The sequence below is a fragment of the Notolepis coatsorum genome (genome assembly GCF_963971535.1).
Source record: "Notolepis coatsorum genome assembly, chromosome: 12".
Lineage (NCBI taxonomy): Eukaryota > Metazoa > Chordata > Actinopteri > Aulopiformes > Paralepididae > Notolepis > Notolepis coatsorum.
In genome coordinates this window covers 7,279,041-7,295,251 of record NC_140176.1, presented here as the reverse complement: position 1 = coordinate 7,295,251, position 16,211 = coordinate 7,279,041, and the positions used below count along the sequence as shown (strand labels likewise).

Here is a 16,211-nt window from a genome sequence, read left to right as displayed (position 1 = left end):
TCCCAATCTCCCCGTGACCCACATTTAGAGCCTACAGTAGGTTCTGACCCAGAATCTGAAAAAAAACTGTTGGGCCTAACAAAATTAATAGTTGGTTTTAGGTTGGTTGTCAGTTTGGCCATGGGTAGGTAGGGAATTTATTTTATTTAATTTTTTTATTTTATTCTTTCCCACGGCGACTATGGATAGGGAATTTCTTTATTTAATTAAAATGTTCACAACAACATGGATGCATGTACTCTGCCAGCATGTTTAATATCCATAATACTAAATGTTTGACTAAGATTTCTATGAAACTTTATTAAAAAAAAATTAAAAAAAAAAACAGATTTTTTTTTTGTTATAATTTTTTCTAAAAACTCATAAAATATATTGGGTCGCACCTAAATCGGCAGGGTCGGTCGGCAACCTGAAACCAACTATTAATTTTGTTAGGCCTTGGGTATGATGATGAACTATTATAGCCATTACTACCTTGCTGCTGCTATAACATGTCGGCTGATATCTCAACTCGGCACGTCTTGATCTCCAGCCTGGGGGAGACGGTTGTCTGTGTTAAATATTGACTTGACGACGGTCACAGATTCATTGGAATATAGCACAGTGTGTGTGTATTCTGTTTTTACGGTGGATTTCTCCTATAGACCTTTTCAGTAGAATTTGCGTTGCTAAGGAAACCGCTTGGGGCCCCAGACCGGTTCACCGTCTGTCGTGTGATAGTAAAGGGTTAACCTTCTGTAGTGTGGTTAGTGAAAGGGTTAACCCTTTGCCGTGTGGCCGTGAAAGGGTTAACATTCTGTCTTGTTGTCGCAGTGAAAGGGTAATACCGTTTGGTAGTGCGGCCGTGAAAGGGTTAACATTCTGTCTTGTTGTTGCAGTGAAAGGGTAATACCGTTTGGTAGTGCGGCAGTGAAAGGGTTAACATTCTGTCTTGTTGTCGCAGTGAAAGGGTTAAACCGTTTGGTAGTGCGGCAGTGAAAGGGTTAACATTCTGTCTTGTTGTCGCAGTGAAAGGGTAATACCGTTTGGTAGTGCGGCAGTGAAAGGGTTAACATTCTGTCTTGTTGTCGCAGTGAAAGGGTAATACCGTTTGGTAGTGCGGCAGTGAAAGGGTTAACATTCTGTCTTGTTGTCGCAGTGAAAGGGTAATACCGTTTGGTAGTGCGGCAGTGAAAGGGTTAACATTCTGTCTTGTTGTCGCAGTGAAAGGGTAATACCGTTTGGTAGTGCGGCAGTGAAAGGGTTAACATTCTGTCTTGTTGTCGCAGTGAAAGGGTAATACCGTTTGGTAGTGCGGCAGTGAAAGGGTTAAGCAGCAGAGTGTTGCTCCTCCTCCTCATCTGACCTGGCCAGTGGCCACGCTGGTCATGGGGTGGTCTGGCACCGGGCTCGGTACCGGTCTCAAGTCTCACTGCCAGCGCTGCCCCGTTCACTTGCTTCATCTTCAACGAGTCGATGGAAGCGCGGTGGTGGATCCAAGTCACTAGCTTTGTTCAGCAGCATTTAAACTAGGGAGGGATGCACCGATCCGACTTTTCAGTCCCGATACTGATACCTGGCTTTCGGCCGATACCGAGTACCGATGCGATACCATTATCTTAAAAAATAAAAAATCTAACCCTAACTAACCTTACTGTCATGCACTTGTCCTAATAATAAACTAACCTACACTGTAGCACTCAACACTTTGATGAACATTGTTACTCAGCTGATAAAGTTGGGCTCTTCCTGCTGTCTTGTTGTACAAAACTTGTAAGTCGCTTTGGATAAAAGCGTTCAGCTAGGGAGCTCCCGTAGCTCACCGCGTATCTCGGCGCTATTTCGGCGTCGGGGACAACCGTGCTCGTCACGGATCTGGGGTACACGAGTTCGACTCCCGGACTCGCCGTATTTTCTCAGAATGTCTTCCCCTGATCTATATCCCATTCAACCTGTTTCTGTCGGTCATGCTTGACCAGAAAAAGCGATAAACGCTAAAAAATGAAGTTAAAAAAAAAAATAAAGCGTTCAGCTAAATGACTAAATGTACAGATTCCATTTTTATGCCATACAGTGTTTCCCCTGAAAAAAAATTCAACTATACTGACCGGCCTCATGTCCTTGCAAATGAACAAAGTAAGCTTCTTGTCGTGCTGCAGTTACGTAGATTGTGGCGGGAGTTGTAAAATAGCTGTCAATATGTGACTGTTTTGAGAGTTCTGTACATCATCAGGCCATGCTCATTTGGGTGTATATTTTTATTTATATATTTTCGAGATGTGTGCTCAGGTTGCTAGTGGTGGAATGGTACTGTATGTAGGGCTGGGCGATATGACGATATTATATAAATATCGGGTACAGTTCATTAACAATACACTTTTTAAACGTATCGCGGATATCGTGATGTGTTGCCCTCGCGTTAGAGGCCGCCGCGGCTGAGATGAGACTTACAAGCGCAGTGCTAAATGCTTTCCTCTCTCTCTCGCCTCTCCCTCTTGCAGAAAAAAAAAGTCAGTCACACACACACTTGCCAAAATTACGTCATCTACACGCACATACACGCACGCAAGCGCACACACCTAGCCAGAGAGGCGGTGGTGGCTCGGTGCTAGGGATGCCCCCTGAAACCCAGGAGTAAACTCCGGCGTTAACGGTACTGCTATCTGTAACAGCGTTTCCGTTAGCCGGTAATTACCGGTTTTTGACCGGCAAAATCTGTTGAAGTCCGACTTATTTAATATCTCCGGTCTTAATGTCCGGTGAAAATAATTCCCTGAGTCTAAGCACAATTTGATTATTTGAATTGTATTAAAATAGGCTAAAATTAAATAGCCTATGCGATGAACGAAACGATCATTACATTTGTTTCCTCGTTGCTTCTAATAATGACAACGACGTTGTCGGCGAGAGCTTAGTGCTGGGTGTGCGAGTGCATGTGAAGCTGCAGAGCCAGAGAGGCAACGGCACAATGCAGTATTCCATCAGTACTCCAATTCGGCCATTTTCAGCCAATGTTGGGTGGGGGGCGCTGTTGTGCGGTTCCCAGAAAAGAGCCAATAACAGCTAAATCAGCTTCTCTGCAGCGCCATACTCTTTGCAAATAAGTCGTTGCGAGGTGGAGAGAGTCGTCACGCAAACCACGATAATGTTGCCGTCTCTCTGCTTTCTCAGTTCTTCGCTTGATATAATTAATACAAATGTCCAATATAACGGAATTCGTTAGCTCATAAAAATGTGATTATAACAGACTGCTGTTTAGTGTCGGACCGACTGCCCACATACGCGGTCTATTTTAGTTCAAGTCAGCAGCAGCACGGAGTATCGAGGGACTTATTTTATTTGGAATATATTAATTAATGACTGTATACGCAAAAGTAGCCTAGTTTTAAGTAATACTATTATAAATCTACATGCCTTGAGGATGACATTCTTTATTCTAAACTATGACCGGAATTAATCTCATTTGTCCGGTAGATTGAAATCTTGCAGGTCACGGAGACCGACAACAATTTTTTCTAACGGAAACCCTGATCTGTAAGTTAGTTTATGAGCGGATTAGCTACGGAGCTAACAGAGTGTACCATGCATCTGCGACGCAACAGTGGCAGCAACAGTGGACACGGAGTAATGTTAACGTTATGTGGAGTTCATACTACACTACACGTATGAACTCGACATAACGTTAACGTTACTCCGTTTCCATGAAGTGTTTAATTAGCAGCAATCTGTTGTTGAAAATGTAACGTTAACCGGAAAACCGGAAATGGAATGAGAGGACAGGAAGCCGTCATGAAGTGGGCTTCTGGCCCTTGTAGTCATATATATTGTAGTCTTTTAGTCTTATTAACTAAAAGATTTTAACAAAATAAAAAGCAGCAGCACTATTGGATAACTGAGTCATGTTTGCTATGTATTTCTTTCTTTAGGGGAGTAGGACATTTGTTTCACAGTTTTAGCATGATGTTTTATAGATGGCTAGGTTAAACACAGGTTTTTGTTTTTAAGAGGGGGGGTTTGATTTGATTGAAGTTTATTTCAAGTATGCAACACAACAAACAAACATCAAGTACAGATATAGCCTTAAGCCGTTCAAATAATAAATGTATACATACATGTAAATAAATAAATAGTTACAATATGTAATCTAATCATCTAAATCTAATCTAATATATAATATAAAAAAACGAAAGGCTAAAATGCTAAATATATAATCTAAGAATCCAATAATCTAAATCTAATATATAATATAAAAATGCTAAATGCATGAGTCTTTTGTCTTTAATGTTCGCTTGCAAACTCAAATACTGTCTTGGTAAGCCTCATAATGAATTGTTTGGGTAAAAAAGGAAAAACATTGTGATGTGTATCGTGTATCGCCGAAAGGTCAGAAAATATCGTGATATCATATTTAGGCCATATCGCCCAGCCCTAACTGTATGCCATCTGTAGTTTACATAGCTTGCATACAACTTTGTCTGGAGGTTCCACAAGTTTGCAAATCATAATCATGAGTGCAGATCACGCTCTCCGCGGCTAAGTGATGTCACGTGTCTCCTGTCCGTCCTGCAGCGCGCTCAGACACACGTGAGAAGTCGAGAGGGAGACAGTCAAATCTTTTTTTTTCTTTTTTTAATAAAACACAATTCGAATATACATTTTTACAATTGTTGTATGTTTTAGGAATGTGTTTGTCCACAGTACAGCGAACGCATACTTGAAAAAGACCGGAAGGGTCGAAAACGTATGTTAGTACGTTTAGTCAGGGGAGTGTCATGGTTTCTCCATAGAGCTCCATTATACTGTTAGTCAGGGGAGTGTCATGGTTTCTCCATAGAGCTCCATTATACTGTTAGTCAGGGGAGTGTCATGGTTTCTCCATAGAGCTCCATTATACTGTTAGTCAGGGGAGTGTCATGGTTTCTCCATAGAGCTCCATTATACTGTTAGTCAGGGGAGTGTCATGGTTTCTCCATAGAGCTCCATTATACTGTTAGTCAGGGGAGTGTCATGGTTTCTCCATAGAGCTCCATTATACTGTTAGTCAGGGGAGTGTCATGGTTTCTCCATAGAGCTCCATTATACTTTTAGTCAGGGCAGTGTCATGGTTTCTCCATAGAGCTCCATTATACTGTTAGTCAGGGCAGTGTCATGGTTTCTCCATAGAGCTCCATTATACTTTTAGTCAGGGGAGTGTCATGGTTTCTCCATAGAGCTCCATTATACTGTTAGTCAGGGGAGTGTCATGGTTTCTCCATAGAGCTCCATTATACTTTTAGTCAGGGCAGTGTCATGGTTTCTCCATAGAGCTCCATTATACTGTTAGTCAGGGCAGTGTCATGGTTTCTCCATAGAGCTCCATTATACTTTTAGTCAGGGGAGTGTCATGGTTTCTCCATAGAGCTCCATTATACTGTTAGTCAGGGGAGTGTCATGGTTTCTCCATAGAGCTCCATTATACTTTTAGTCAGGGGAGTGTCATGGTTTCTCCATAGAGCTCCATTATACTGTTAGTCAGGGGAGTGTCATGGTTTCTCCATAGAGCTCCATTATACTGTTAGTCAGGGGAGTGTCATGGTTTCTCCATAGAGCTCCATTATACTTTTAGTCAGGGGAGTGTCATGGTTTCTCCATAGAGCTCCATTATACTTTTAGTCAGGGGAGTGTCATGGTTTCTCCATAGAGCTCCATTATACTGTTAGTCAGGGGAGTGTCATGGTTTCTCCATAGAGCTCCATTATACTGTTAGTCAGGGGAGTGTCATGGTTTCTCCATAGAGCTCCATTATACTGTTAGTCAGGGCAGTGTCATGGTTTCTCCATAGAGCTCCATTGTACTTATTTTGGCGCAGCAGCTCGCGCAGGTCCGAGGCAACTTAGTCACGTGACTCAGCTGGTATTTCTGATTGGCTCGAACACGGTATGTTTGGGTCTATAGGGACTGCTACCTTATCATTTCATTGATCCGTATTTAACACAACACAATGATTCTATGTCCCCGATGACATCACTGGTGGCCATACCCAAACTCATTTACAGTCAAACAAAATGTATGTGTGCAAAACTGTTTAGTGTTTTTGGATGTGTGTGAGATTATGTGCAAAAGAAATCTCCATTTTTATTTATTCCCCCCCCCCCCTCCTTTTTCCTCCATTTTTCTCCCATCCCAATGTTAGTCGTTATGCCAATTCCCAATCCCCTTCCTGGTCGCTGCGCACTTACCCCCCACAGTCGGTCTGGGAGAGTAGAGGCTATCACATGCTTCCTCCGACACACGTGTAGCCAATCAACCGCTTCTTTTCACCTGGCAGCGCAGACTCTCACTGAGAGGGTGTAACGTGTGGAAGGATCACACTACCCCCCTTAGATCCTATCCGCGCTGAGCAGGCGCCCCGACCGAACTGTAGGAGTCGCTGTTTACAACGACCAGGACCCACCCCGCCAGCTTCTCCCACCCTCTAATACTGCCAATTGTGTTAGTATGAACGACCAGCCAAGCTGGTAGCAATGCCGAGAGCTGGGCTCGAACCCAGCGTCTCCTGCACTAGTGGCGAGCGCCTTGCCCACTGCGCCACTTAGCCGCCCCGGTGAAGTGAAACTGATCTGGTCTGAGTTCAACTTTCTCTGGTGGAATTAACACACACACACACACACACACACACACACACACACACACACACACGTGTCTGCCTGGTCCCAGGAGAGTGCTAGAGGCGCTACAAGCTGCCTTTTGTGTGTCTGTGTGTGTCTTGGTCACATGACTCCATTCATTCTCAGTGGGCTGTTGAAATCCTGACATGGACTCAGGAGGATCGGGTTTCACTGGCGCGTGCCACTGGGTGTGTGTGTGTGTGTGTGTGTGTGTGTGTGTGTCAGACGATGCGTTTGTGTGTGTCAGCCAGGCAGGCAGTGTCTGCCTGTTTGAGAGAGATTTGTAGATCTGTCCAAGAAAGCCAGTGTTTGTCAGTGACGGATTGTGCTGTAGTTCAATCACATGCATTTCAGACTGACTGTGTGTGTGTGTGTGTGTGTGTGTGTGTGTGTGTGTGTGTTGTGTCCACATGCACAGCCCAAGTGAGCAAGTGTATTTGTTGCAATCCTGTGTCTGTCTGTTTGTCGTTAGTCCATCCAGTGTCTGATGTGTGTGTTTCTTCCCCACAGGGTGGATAAGGACCGGAGCGGGGTGATCTCAGACACGGAGCTTCAACAGGCCTTATCTAACGGTATGTCTCCCACCGTCTGTCTGTCTGTCTGTCCGTCCGTCCGTCCGTCCGTCCGTCCGTCCGTCCGTCCGTCCGTCCTCCGTCCGTCCGTCCGTCCGTCCGTCCGTCCGTCCGTCCGTCCGTCCGTCCGTCCGTCCGTCTCTGTCTGTCTGTCCGTCTGTCTGTCTGTCTGTCTGTCTGTCGTCTGTCTGTCTGTCTGTCTGTCTGCTGTCTGTCTGTCTGTCTGTCCCTCTACCATCTCACTCATTTGTGGTATCCCTCCCTCTCTTCCTTCCTGTCTCTCTCTCTGTTTCTTTTCCCCTCTGCCTCTTTCTTTCTGTCTCTCTCTTGCTCGCTCTCTCGTCTGTCTGTCTGTCTGTCTGTCTGACTGTCTCTCTCTCTCTGTCTCTCTCTCTCGTCTGTCTGATCAGAGTCTCATCAGATACGGTATTACAGCTTGGTTTGGTAACCTGTCTGAACTAGGGAGGCACCGATCCGACTTTTTCAGTCCCGATACCGATACCTGGGTTTGGGTATCGGCCAATACCGATACCGATCCGATACCCATTGTCCAAATATTTTTTCCAAAATAAAAAACGTCATTCATTCAATTAATAAACTGTATGCCTCACTGTCACTGTGTGGAAGAGACTGGGATCATTCTTTTGTGCAGCAAGGCAACATCAGGCTCGACTTAAAACATTACTTTCCTAACTTAGTGAAACTAAATGTAACAAATTAACACATGGATATAAATGTACTGAATGGTTATTTCTTATTTTATTTATTATATATAAAAAAAAAAAAAAAAAAAAAAAAAAAAAGATATTTTTACCGATACCCAGCTATTTTACTGATATCGACGGCCGATACCAATATCGGATCGGTGCATCCCTAGTCTGTACAACTAAAGTCCAAACTGGTCCGTCTGATGCAGACTGCATGGAAGATCATAGGGGTGAAAGGTCACGCATCCCTGCAGTCTATTTTTGAACAGGCTACTCTAAGGCCAGCCAATAGAATAGTCTCGGACCCCTCTGGGAGGAGGTTTAGAGTTCCACGATATTCGATATTTGGTCATACTATATATACGTGGTGTTGCCAGACATCCTGCTGTGTAGGTACTTTTTTGTATCCTTTATATTGTTTATCTTCTTTGTTTGGAGTCCGTTGCGTCATGTCTGTATTGTATGTGTTTGAGGCTGCAGTGTGGCTGTGAGCCCAAGACAAAATTCCCAGCTGACTGGACAATAAAGTGACTCTTGACTTGACTGTCTGTCTCTCTCTCTCCCTTCTGTCTGTCTCTCTCTCTCCATCTGTCTCTCTCTCTCTTCTCTGTCTCTCTCCCTTCTGTCTGTCTCTCTCTCTCTCCCATCTGTCTGTCTCTCTCCTCCCATCTGTCTGTCTGTCTCTCTCTCTCTGTCTGTCTGTCTCTCTCTCTCTCTCTCCCATCTGTCTGTCTCTCTCGCTCCCATCTGTCTGTCTCTCTCTCTCTCCCATCTGTCTGTCTGTCTCTCCTCCATCTGTCTGTCTCTCTCTCTCCCATCTGTCTGTCTCTGTCTCTCCCATCTGTCTGTCTCTCTGTCTCCCATCTGTCTGTCTCTCTCTCTCCCTTCTGTCTGTCTCTCTCTCTCTCCCATCTGTCTGTCTCTCTCTCTCCCAACTGTCTGTCTCTCTCTCTCTCCCAACTGTCTGTCTCCTCTCTCTCTCCCATCTGTCTGTCTCTCTCTCTCCCATCTGTCTGTCTCTCTCTCTCCCAACTGTCTGTCTGTCTCTCTCCCAACTGTCTGTCTCTCTCTCTCCATCTGTCTGTCTCTCTCTCTCTCCCATCTGTCTGTCTCTCTGTCTCCCATCTGTCTGTCTCTCTCTCTCTCTCCATCTGTCTGTCTCTCTCTCTCCCATCTGTCTGTCTCTCTCTCTCCCATCTGTCTGTCTGTCTCTCCGTTCTGTCTGTCTCTCTCTCTCCCATCTGTCTGTCTGTCTCTCCGTTCTGTCTGTCTCTCTCTCCCATCTGTCTGTCTCTCTCTTCCATCTTTCTGTCTCTCTCTCCCATCTGTCTGTCTCTCTCTCTCTCCCATCTGTCTGTCTGTCTCTCCTTTCTGTCTGTCTCTCTCTCTCCCCCACCTGTCTGTCTCTCTCTCTCTCCCATCTGTCTGTCTCTCTCTCTCTCCCATTTGTCTGTCTGTCTCTCTCCGTTCTGTCTGTCTCTCTCTCTCTCCCATCTGTCTGTCTCTCTCTCTCCCATTTGTCTGTCTGTCTCTCTCCTTTCTGTCTGTCTCTCTCTCTCCCATCTGTCTGTCTCTCTCTCCCATCTGTCTGTCTCTCTCTCTCCCATCTGTCTGTCTCTCTCTCTCCCATCTGTCTGTCTCTCTCTCTCCCATCTGTCTGACTGTCTCTCCTTTCTGTCTGTCGCTCTCTCTCCCATCTGTCTGTCTCTCTCTCTCCAATCTGTCTGTCTCTCTCTCTCTCCCATCTGTCTGTCTCTCTGTCTCCCATCTGTCTGTCTCTCTCTCTCCCATCTGTCTGTCTCTCTCTCTCTCTCTCCATCTGTCTGTCTGTCTCTCCCATCTGTCTGACTGTCTCTCCTTTCTGTCTGTCGCTCTCTCTCCCCTCTGTCTGTCTCTCTCTCTCCATCTGTCTGTCTCTCTCTCTCTCCCATCTGTCTGTCTCTCTGTCTCCCATCTGTCTGTCTCTCTCTCTCCCATCTGTCTGTCTCTCTCTCTCTCTCTCCCATCTGTCTGTCTGTCTCTCTCCCATCTGTCTGTCTCTCTCTCTCCCATCTGTCTGTCTCTCTCTCTCTCTCTCTCTCTCCCATCTGTCTGTCTGTCTCTCTCCCATCTGTCTGTCTCTCTCTCTCTCCCATCTGTCTGTCTGTCTCTCTCCCATCTGTCTGTCTCTCTCTCCCATCTGTCTGTCTCTCTGTCTCTCCCATCTGTCTGTCTCTCTCTCTCCCATCTGTCTGTCTCTCTCTCTCCCTTCTGTCTGTCTCTCTCTCTCCCATCTGTCCTCTCTCTCTCTCCCATCTGTCTGTCTCTCTCTCCCATCTGTCTGTCTCTCTCTCCCATCTGTCTGTCTGTCTCTCTCCCATCTGTCTGTCTGTCTCTCTCCCTTCTATCTGTCTGTCTCTCTCTCTCCCATCTGTCTCTCTCTCCCATCTGTCTCTCTCTCTCCCATCTGTCTGTCTCTCTCTCTCCCATCTGTCTCTCTCTCTCCCATCTGTCTCTCTCTCCCATCTGTCTGTCTGTCTCTCTCCCAACTGTCTGTCTGTCTCTTATCTGTCAAACTGTTTATCTCCCTTTATTTTCCTTATCTGCATTCCTCTCCCCCTCTCTCTCCCTCCCCATCTGTAGTCATCCTCTCTGTCCCCCCTTCCCATCTGTATTCCCTCTCTCTCTCTCTCTCTCTCTCTCTCTCTCTCTCTCTCTCTCTCTTCCCTCTCTCTCTCTCTCTCTCTCTCTCTCTCTCTCTCTCTCTCTCTCTCTCTCTCTCTCTCTCTCTCTCTCTCTCTCTCTCTCTCTCTCTCTCTCTCTCTCTCTCTCTCTCTCTCTCTCTCTCTCTCTCTCTCTCTCTCTCTGATGAGAGATGTCTGTGTGGAGAGTTTCATCCTTGGCCAAACATATTCATTAAGTAACAAGGTTGTGAGCGTTTTACTGAACTTTGTTTACGGGCAGGCTAAGTTAGCCATTTGGCTGACCCGTAGGAATATGATCAAGGGCGTTGGTCCTACGGAATCGGTGCCTATGTTGAGGGGTATGATTTCTGCACGCCTTAGATTAGAGTTCATGTATTTCTCACTGAGACATGATGTTGATGCGTTCGTGAATGCTTGGGGACTGGGGAATGCAATGTGTACTGTGGGGAGGAGGGGCTGAACATATGCATTTGAAGGTCAAGTGGTTTTATGTGCTGAAGGAAGTTTTTGTGGTTTGTTGGGGGGTGTGTGCTGTGGGTGTGTGCGTGTGGGTGTGTTGTTTTTATGAAGATGCAGTGAGATTTTTTGTGTCTCTACTGACTGTTTTTAGTTGACATGTTTTAATAAAGAACATCAAAAGTCTCTCTCTCTCTCTCTCTCTCTCTCTCTCTCTCTCTCTCTCTCTCTCTCTCTCTCTCTCTCTCCCTCCCCCTCTATAGTCCTTCTCTCTATCATCCGCTGTAGTCCTCTCTATCTCCCTCCCCCTCTAGTCCTTTTCTCTCTCTCCCTCTTCCCCTCCCTCCCCTCTGTAGTCATCTCTCCCCTCCCCCTCTGTAGTCCCTCTCTCTCTCTCTCTCTCTCTCTCTCTCTCTCTCTCTCTCTCTCTCTCTCTCTCTCTCTCTCTCTCTCTCTCTCTCTCCCCCTCTGTAGTCATCCTCTCTCTCTCCCTCCCCATATGTAGTCCAGTCCCTAGTCCTTTCTCTCTCTATATATATGTCTTGCACTCATTCTCTCTATCGCTCACTCCCTCTCTCATTCTCTTTTGTCACACACACATGCATACACACACACACATCTCCTCACTCCTATTCTTTCTTATCTACTCTACTGTCCTCTACTGTTCTCTCCCCTCCCTCTCCTCCCCTCCCTCTCCTCTCCTCCCCTCCCTCTCCTCTCCTCTCCTCTCCTCTCTCTCTCTCCTCTCCTCTCCTCTCCTCTCCTCCCTCTTCTCTTCTCCCTCTCCTCCCGCTCTCTCTCCTCTCCTCTCTCTCCTCTCCTCCCCTCTCCTCTCTCCTCTCCTCTCCTCTCCTCTCCTCTCCTCTCCTCTCCTCTCCTCTCCTCTCCTCTCTCTCTCTCCTCTCCTCCTCCCCTCTCTCCTCTCCTCTCCTCTCCTCTCCCTCTCCTCTCCTCTCTCTCTCCTCTCCTCTCCTCTCCTCTCCTCTCCTCTCCTCTCCTCTCTCCTCTCCTCTCCTCTCCTCTCTCTCTCTCCTCTCCTCTCCTCTCCTCTCCTCTCCTCTCCTCTCCTCTCCCTCTCCTCTCTCCTCTCCTCTCCTCTCCTCTCCTCTCAGTGTCTGCCAACCTTCTGCAGCTCAGGGAAAAGGATTGTAGTTATCAGTCTCAGGACGTCAGGCAGCCTGGAAGACCTGGAGTGTATTCTAGTCCTGGTAGCAGGCAGCCTGAAAGACCTGGGGCTAGATCCACAAAGAATGGATTGCACGGAGCAAGTTGCACCCTACTTACAATTTATTATGAATTGAAAATGGGGACCCTGATGTAAACAAGACGAAAGTCTTTCTCTGGTCTGCATCCCCTTAACAATTTGTGTATTGAGCCGTACTGTATTGTACCCATTCTGCAATCTGTTAATAAAGTTTTCATTCATTCATCGACGAAGGCCTTTTTGAGACGGTCCGCGACCTTACTGCAATCTGTTAATAAAACGTTCATTCAATCAATCAATCTGCACGGTGATAGTACCGCTGACAGCTGGATTCGATCCCAGAGTCTCTGCAGTGGTAGGCGAGTGCATTCTCCACTGCGCTACCCAGCCGCTCCTTAGTTTCACTAGTATACATTATTGCAAAAAAACATACTTTCTTGATCGCTTTTTTGGAGAGTTTTCAGGAGTAATCTTGGCCGTGTGGTAGCCTCTCTCTGAAAACAGCTGCGTTTAGTAGTGCTAGATCAGACGTCCGGGCAGCACTAGATTCAGATTGACCTGTGACCTGACGCTTTGGCCAGCTAGACCTATGAGCCTGACGACCTTCTCTCAAGGCCACAGACTCCGATCGAGCAAACCAAGTAGATTCCAGATAATAATAATAATAATAATAATTCATTACATTTATATAGCGCTTTTCTAGACACTCAAAGCGCTCCCCACAATGGAGGGTGGAAATTGCCTCCTTCACCACCACTGGTAGCACCCAACCTTGGGCTACGCAGGCTCAATGGCTGCCATACACACTGGCACCCGGCACACATCACACTACACCATGACTACCATACACTGGCACCCGGCACACATCACACTACACCATGACTACCATACACTGGCACCAGGCACACATCACACTACACACTGACTACCATACACTGGCACCAGGCACACATCACACTACACTCTGACTACCATACACTGGCACCCGACACACATCACACTACACCATGACTACCATACACTGGCACCCGGCACACATCACACTAACCACACAATGGCTGAACGGCTCAGGAGACAGGGATTGATATCAGCCAATTAAAGGGAAGGGATGATTAGGTGGCCTTGAACGTCGGGGAACCCCTACTCTTTGCGATAGGCGTCCTGGGTTCTTTTAACGACCAAATTCAGTCAGGACCTCGGTTTAGCGTCTCATCCGAAGGACGGGTAGAGGGTGTGGAAGAATCTCATTGTCTGTTCCAAGACAATAGCTTAGACCTCACACCTAGGAGGGCCAATGGCTCCACTCCGCCCCCCCCTAGCCCCTAGGTGTGTGTGTGTGTGTGTGTGTGTATCTACTAGGGATGGGCGTGAGTAATCGATTACTCGTAGCTATGAGAAAAATCTATCTTAAATTATTAATAATTCTTATGAAAAAAATATATAATCTTAATTATTATTATATTTTTAACATATTTGGTTCATATGTATGTGTAAGATTATAACTGTTTGTTGGTTTCCTTAAACATACGTGAATGAACAAAATTAAGTAAAACTTATATATATATATATATATATATATATATTCTTTTTTCTTTTCGAGTAATACACGATCACTAGTAGAGTTAGCATGCGATCAATCGATCTGGATCCTTCTTTAAAATGTCCATCCCTGATATCTACATCTCTCTTGTGAGATTCTGTTTGTGTCTCTTTAGTGCACAGTATGAACATTTCACATCATGATTATCTTGAACAAAATGATTTTGAGTATTATCATCTAGGGATGCACGATAATTATCGGGCCGATAATCAGCAATTATGACGTCATCCCGATAAACTCGATAACGTTATTGATAGCTCCGATAACATATAATACATTTTTTGGTTAAAAGAAATCCGTGTGGGTGGATTTGGATGAAGGGCGCTTGTTTTTATTATAGCCTCCTTCCGTTTTGCCAGTACTGTGGTAAAACTGATAGCGTGTGGTTTAGGAACAGGGAGTTTTTCACAAATCGAGCGCTCCTTTCTTGGCTGTGACGTAGTCACGTTACATTCGGAGACAGACAGTCGATCTGCCAATTACGTCCCACGGCTTGCACCCACCTCTTCTTCTTACCACCAATCAGAAGCTCTCGTTCGTTTATTTACCTCCGGATTGTCAGCCATTACTCTACTCGGAGCTAACGTTATCTCCCCGCCAGCCACATTGACAAGTACCAGCGCTTATACATTACTGGCAAATGTCTTGTTGCACGTGTGGCAACGAGCGTCGTCAGCATCGACTTTAGTAAAATAGACCCAGACTTTTGAACATTCGTTCTCTCCGCCATTATGAGAGCAGAGCTGTCTGTACTGAGTCGGCAGCGCAGCACCCGTGTGAGTGAGTGTGTGTGTGTGTGTGTGTGTGTGTGTGTGTGTGTGTGTGTGTGTGTGGGAGGGAGCCCGCTCGCAGGCAGAGACAGAGGCAGGAGAGATAATAGACAACGGCCAACAAGATTAGTTTGCGACGTTTAAATTCCTCAAAAAAAAAACTCCATAATTTCTCGAGTACCGATAGCAGTACCGATGACGTCGGAGCTTATAAATACTAAAAAAAAACAAAAATTGATAAAAAAAAAATATATATATATATATACAGTTAAAAAAAATATTATAATACAATAATATCGGTTATCGGTATCGGCTTGAGGAGCATAAAGTTATCGGTATCGGTATCGGTGTCAAAAATCAATATCGTGCATCCCTATTATCATCACTGTATTGCCATTAAAGGGATAGTTTGGCTTTTTGGACATTAAGTTGTATGAAATACTACTGGATGCAAAGCTATTCGGCTTAATCTTACTCAGCGAGTCCCGCGGGCGGAGGTCTGGGTGGCTCAGAGTACTCTAGTCATCCTCTCTTTCTCCCTCCCCATCTGTAGTCACTCTCTCTCTCCCTCCCCATCTGTATTCATCCTCTCTCTGCCTCCCCATCTGTATTCATCCTCTCTCTCTCCCTCCCCATCTGTATTCATCCTCTCTCTCCCTCCCCATCTGTAGTCATCCTCTCTCTCCCTCCCCATCTGTAGTCACTCTCTCTCTCCTCCCCATCTGTAGTCACTCTCTCTCTCCCTCCCCATCTGTAGTCACTCTCTCTCTCCCTCCCCATCTGTAGTCACTCTCTCTCCCTCCCCATCTTTAGTCATCCTCTCTCTCCTCCCCATCTGTAGTCATCCTCTCTCTCTCCCTCCCCATCTGTAGTCATCCTCTCTCTCCTCCCCATCTGTATTCATCCTCTCTCTCCCTCCCCATCTGTAGTCATCCTCTCTCTCCCTCCCCATCTGTAGTCATCTCTCTCTCCCTCCCCATCTGTATTCATCCTCTCTCTCCCTCCCCATCTGTAGTCATCCTCTCTCTCCCTCCCCATCTGTATTCATCCTCTCTCCCTCCCATCTTTAGTCATCCTCTCTCTCCCTCCCCATCTGTATTCATCCTCTCTCTCTCCCTCCCCATCTGTATTCATCCTCTCTCTCCCTCCCCATCTGTATTCATCTCTCTCTCCCTCCCCATCTGTATTCATCCTCTCTCTCCCTCCCCTCTGTATTCATCCTCTCTCCCTCCCCATCTGTATTCATCCTCTCTCTCCCTCCCCATCTGTATTCATCCTCTCTCTCCCTCCCATCTGTATTCATCCTCTCTCTCTCCCTCCCCTCTTTAGTCATCCTCTCTCTCCCTCCCCATCTGTATTCATCCTCTCTCCCTCCCATCTGTATTCATCCTCTCTCTCCCTCCCCATCTGTATTCATCTCCTCTCTCTCTCCCTCCCATCTGTATTCATCCTCTCTCTCCCTCCCCATCTGTATTCATCCTCTCTCTCCCTCCCCATCTGTATCTCTCTCTCTCTCCTCCCCATCTGTATTCATCCTCTCTCTCCCTCCCCATCTCTAGTCACTCTCTCTCTCCCTCCCATCTGTATTCATC

General features: G+C 46.1%; 1 protein-coding gene across 3 annotated transcripts in view; it reads left to right on the top strand.

Moving 5' to 3' along the window:
• The window catches only part of pdcd6 (programmed cell death 6), a 73,209-nt gene that overhangs the window by 30,596 nt on the left and 26,402 nt on the right, over nucleotides 1-16,211 (top strand). For all 3 annotated transcript variants that reach the window (XM_084326676.1, XM_084326675.1, XM_084326677.1), the window contains one exon: nucleotides 7,137-7,198. In XM_084326676.1, coding sequence (XP_084182802.1) covers nucleotides 7,137-7,198 — 62 coding nt within the window. The remainder of the gene's footprint in view (nucleotides 1-7,136; nucleotides 7,199-16,211) is intronic.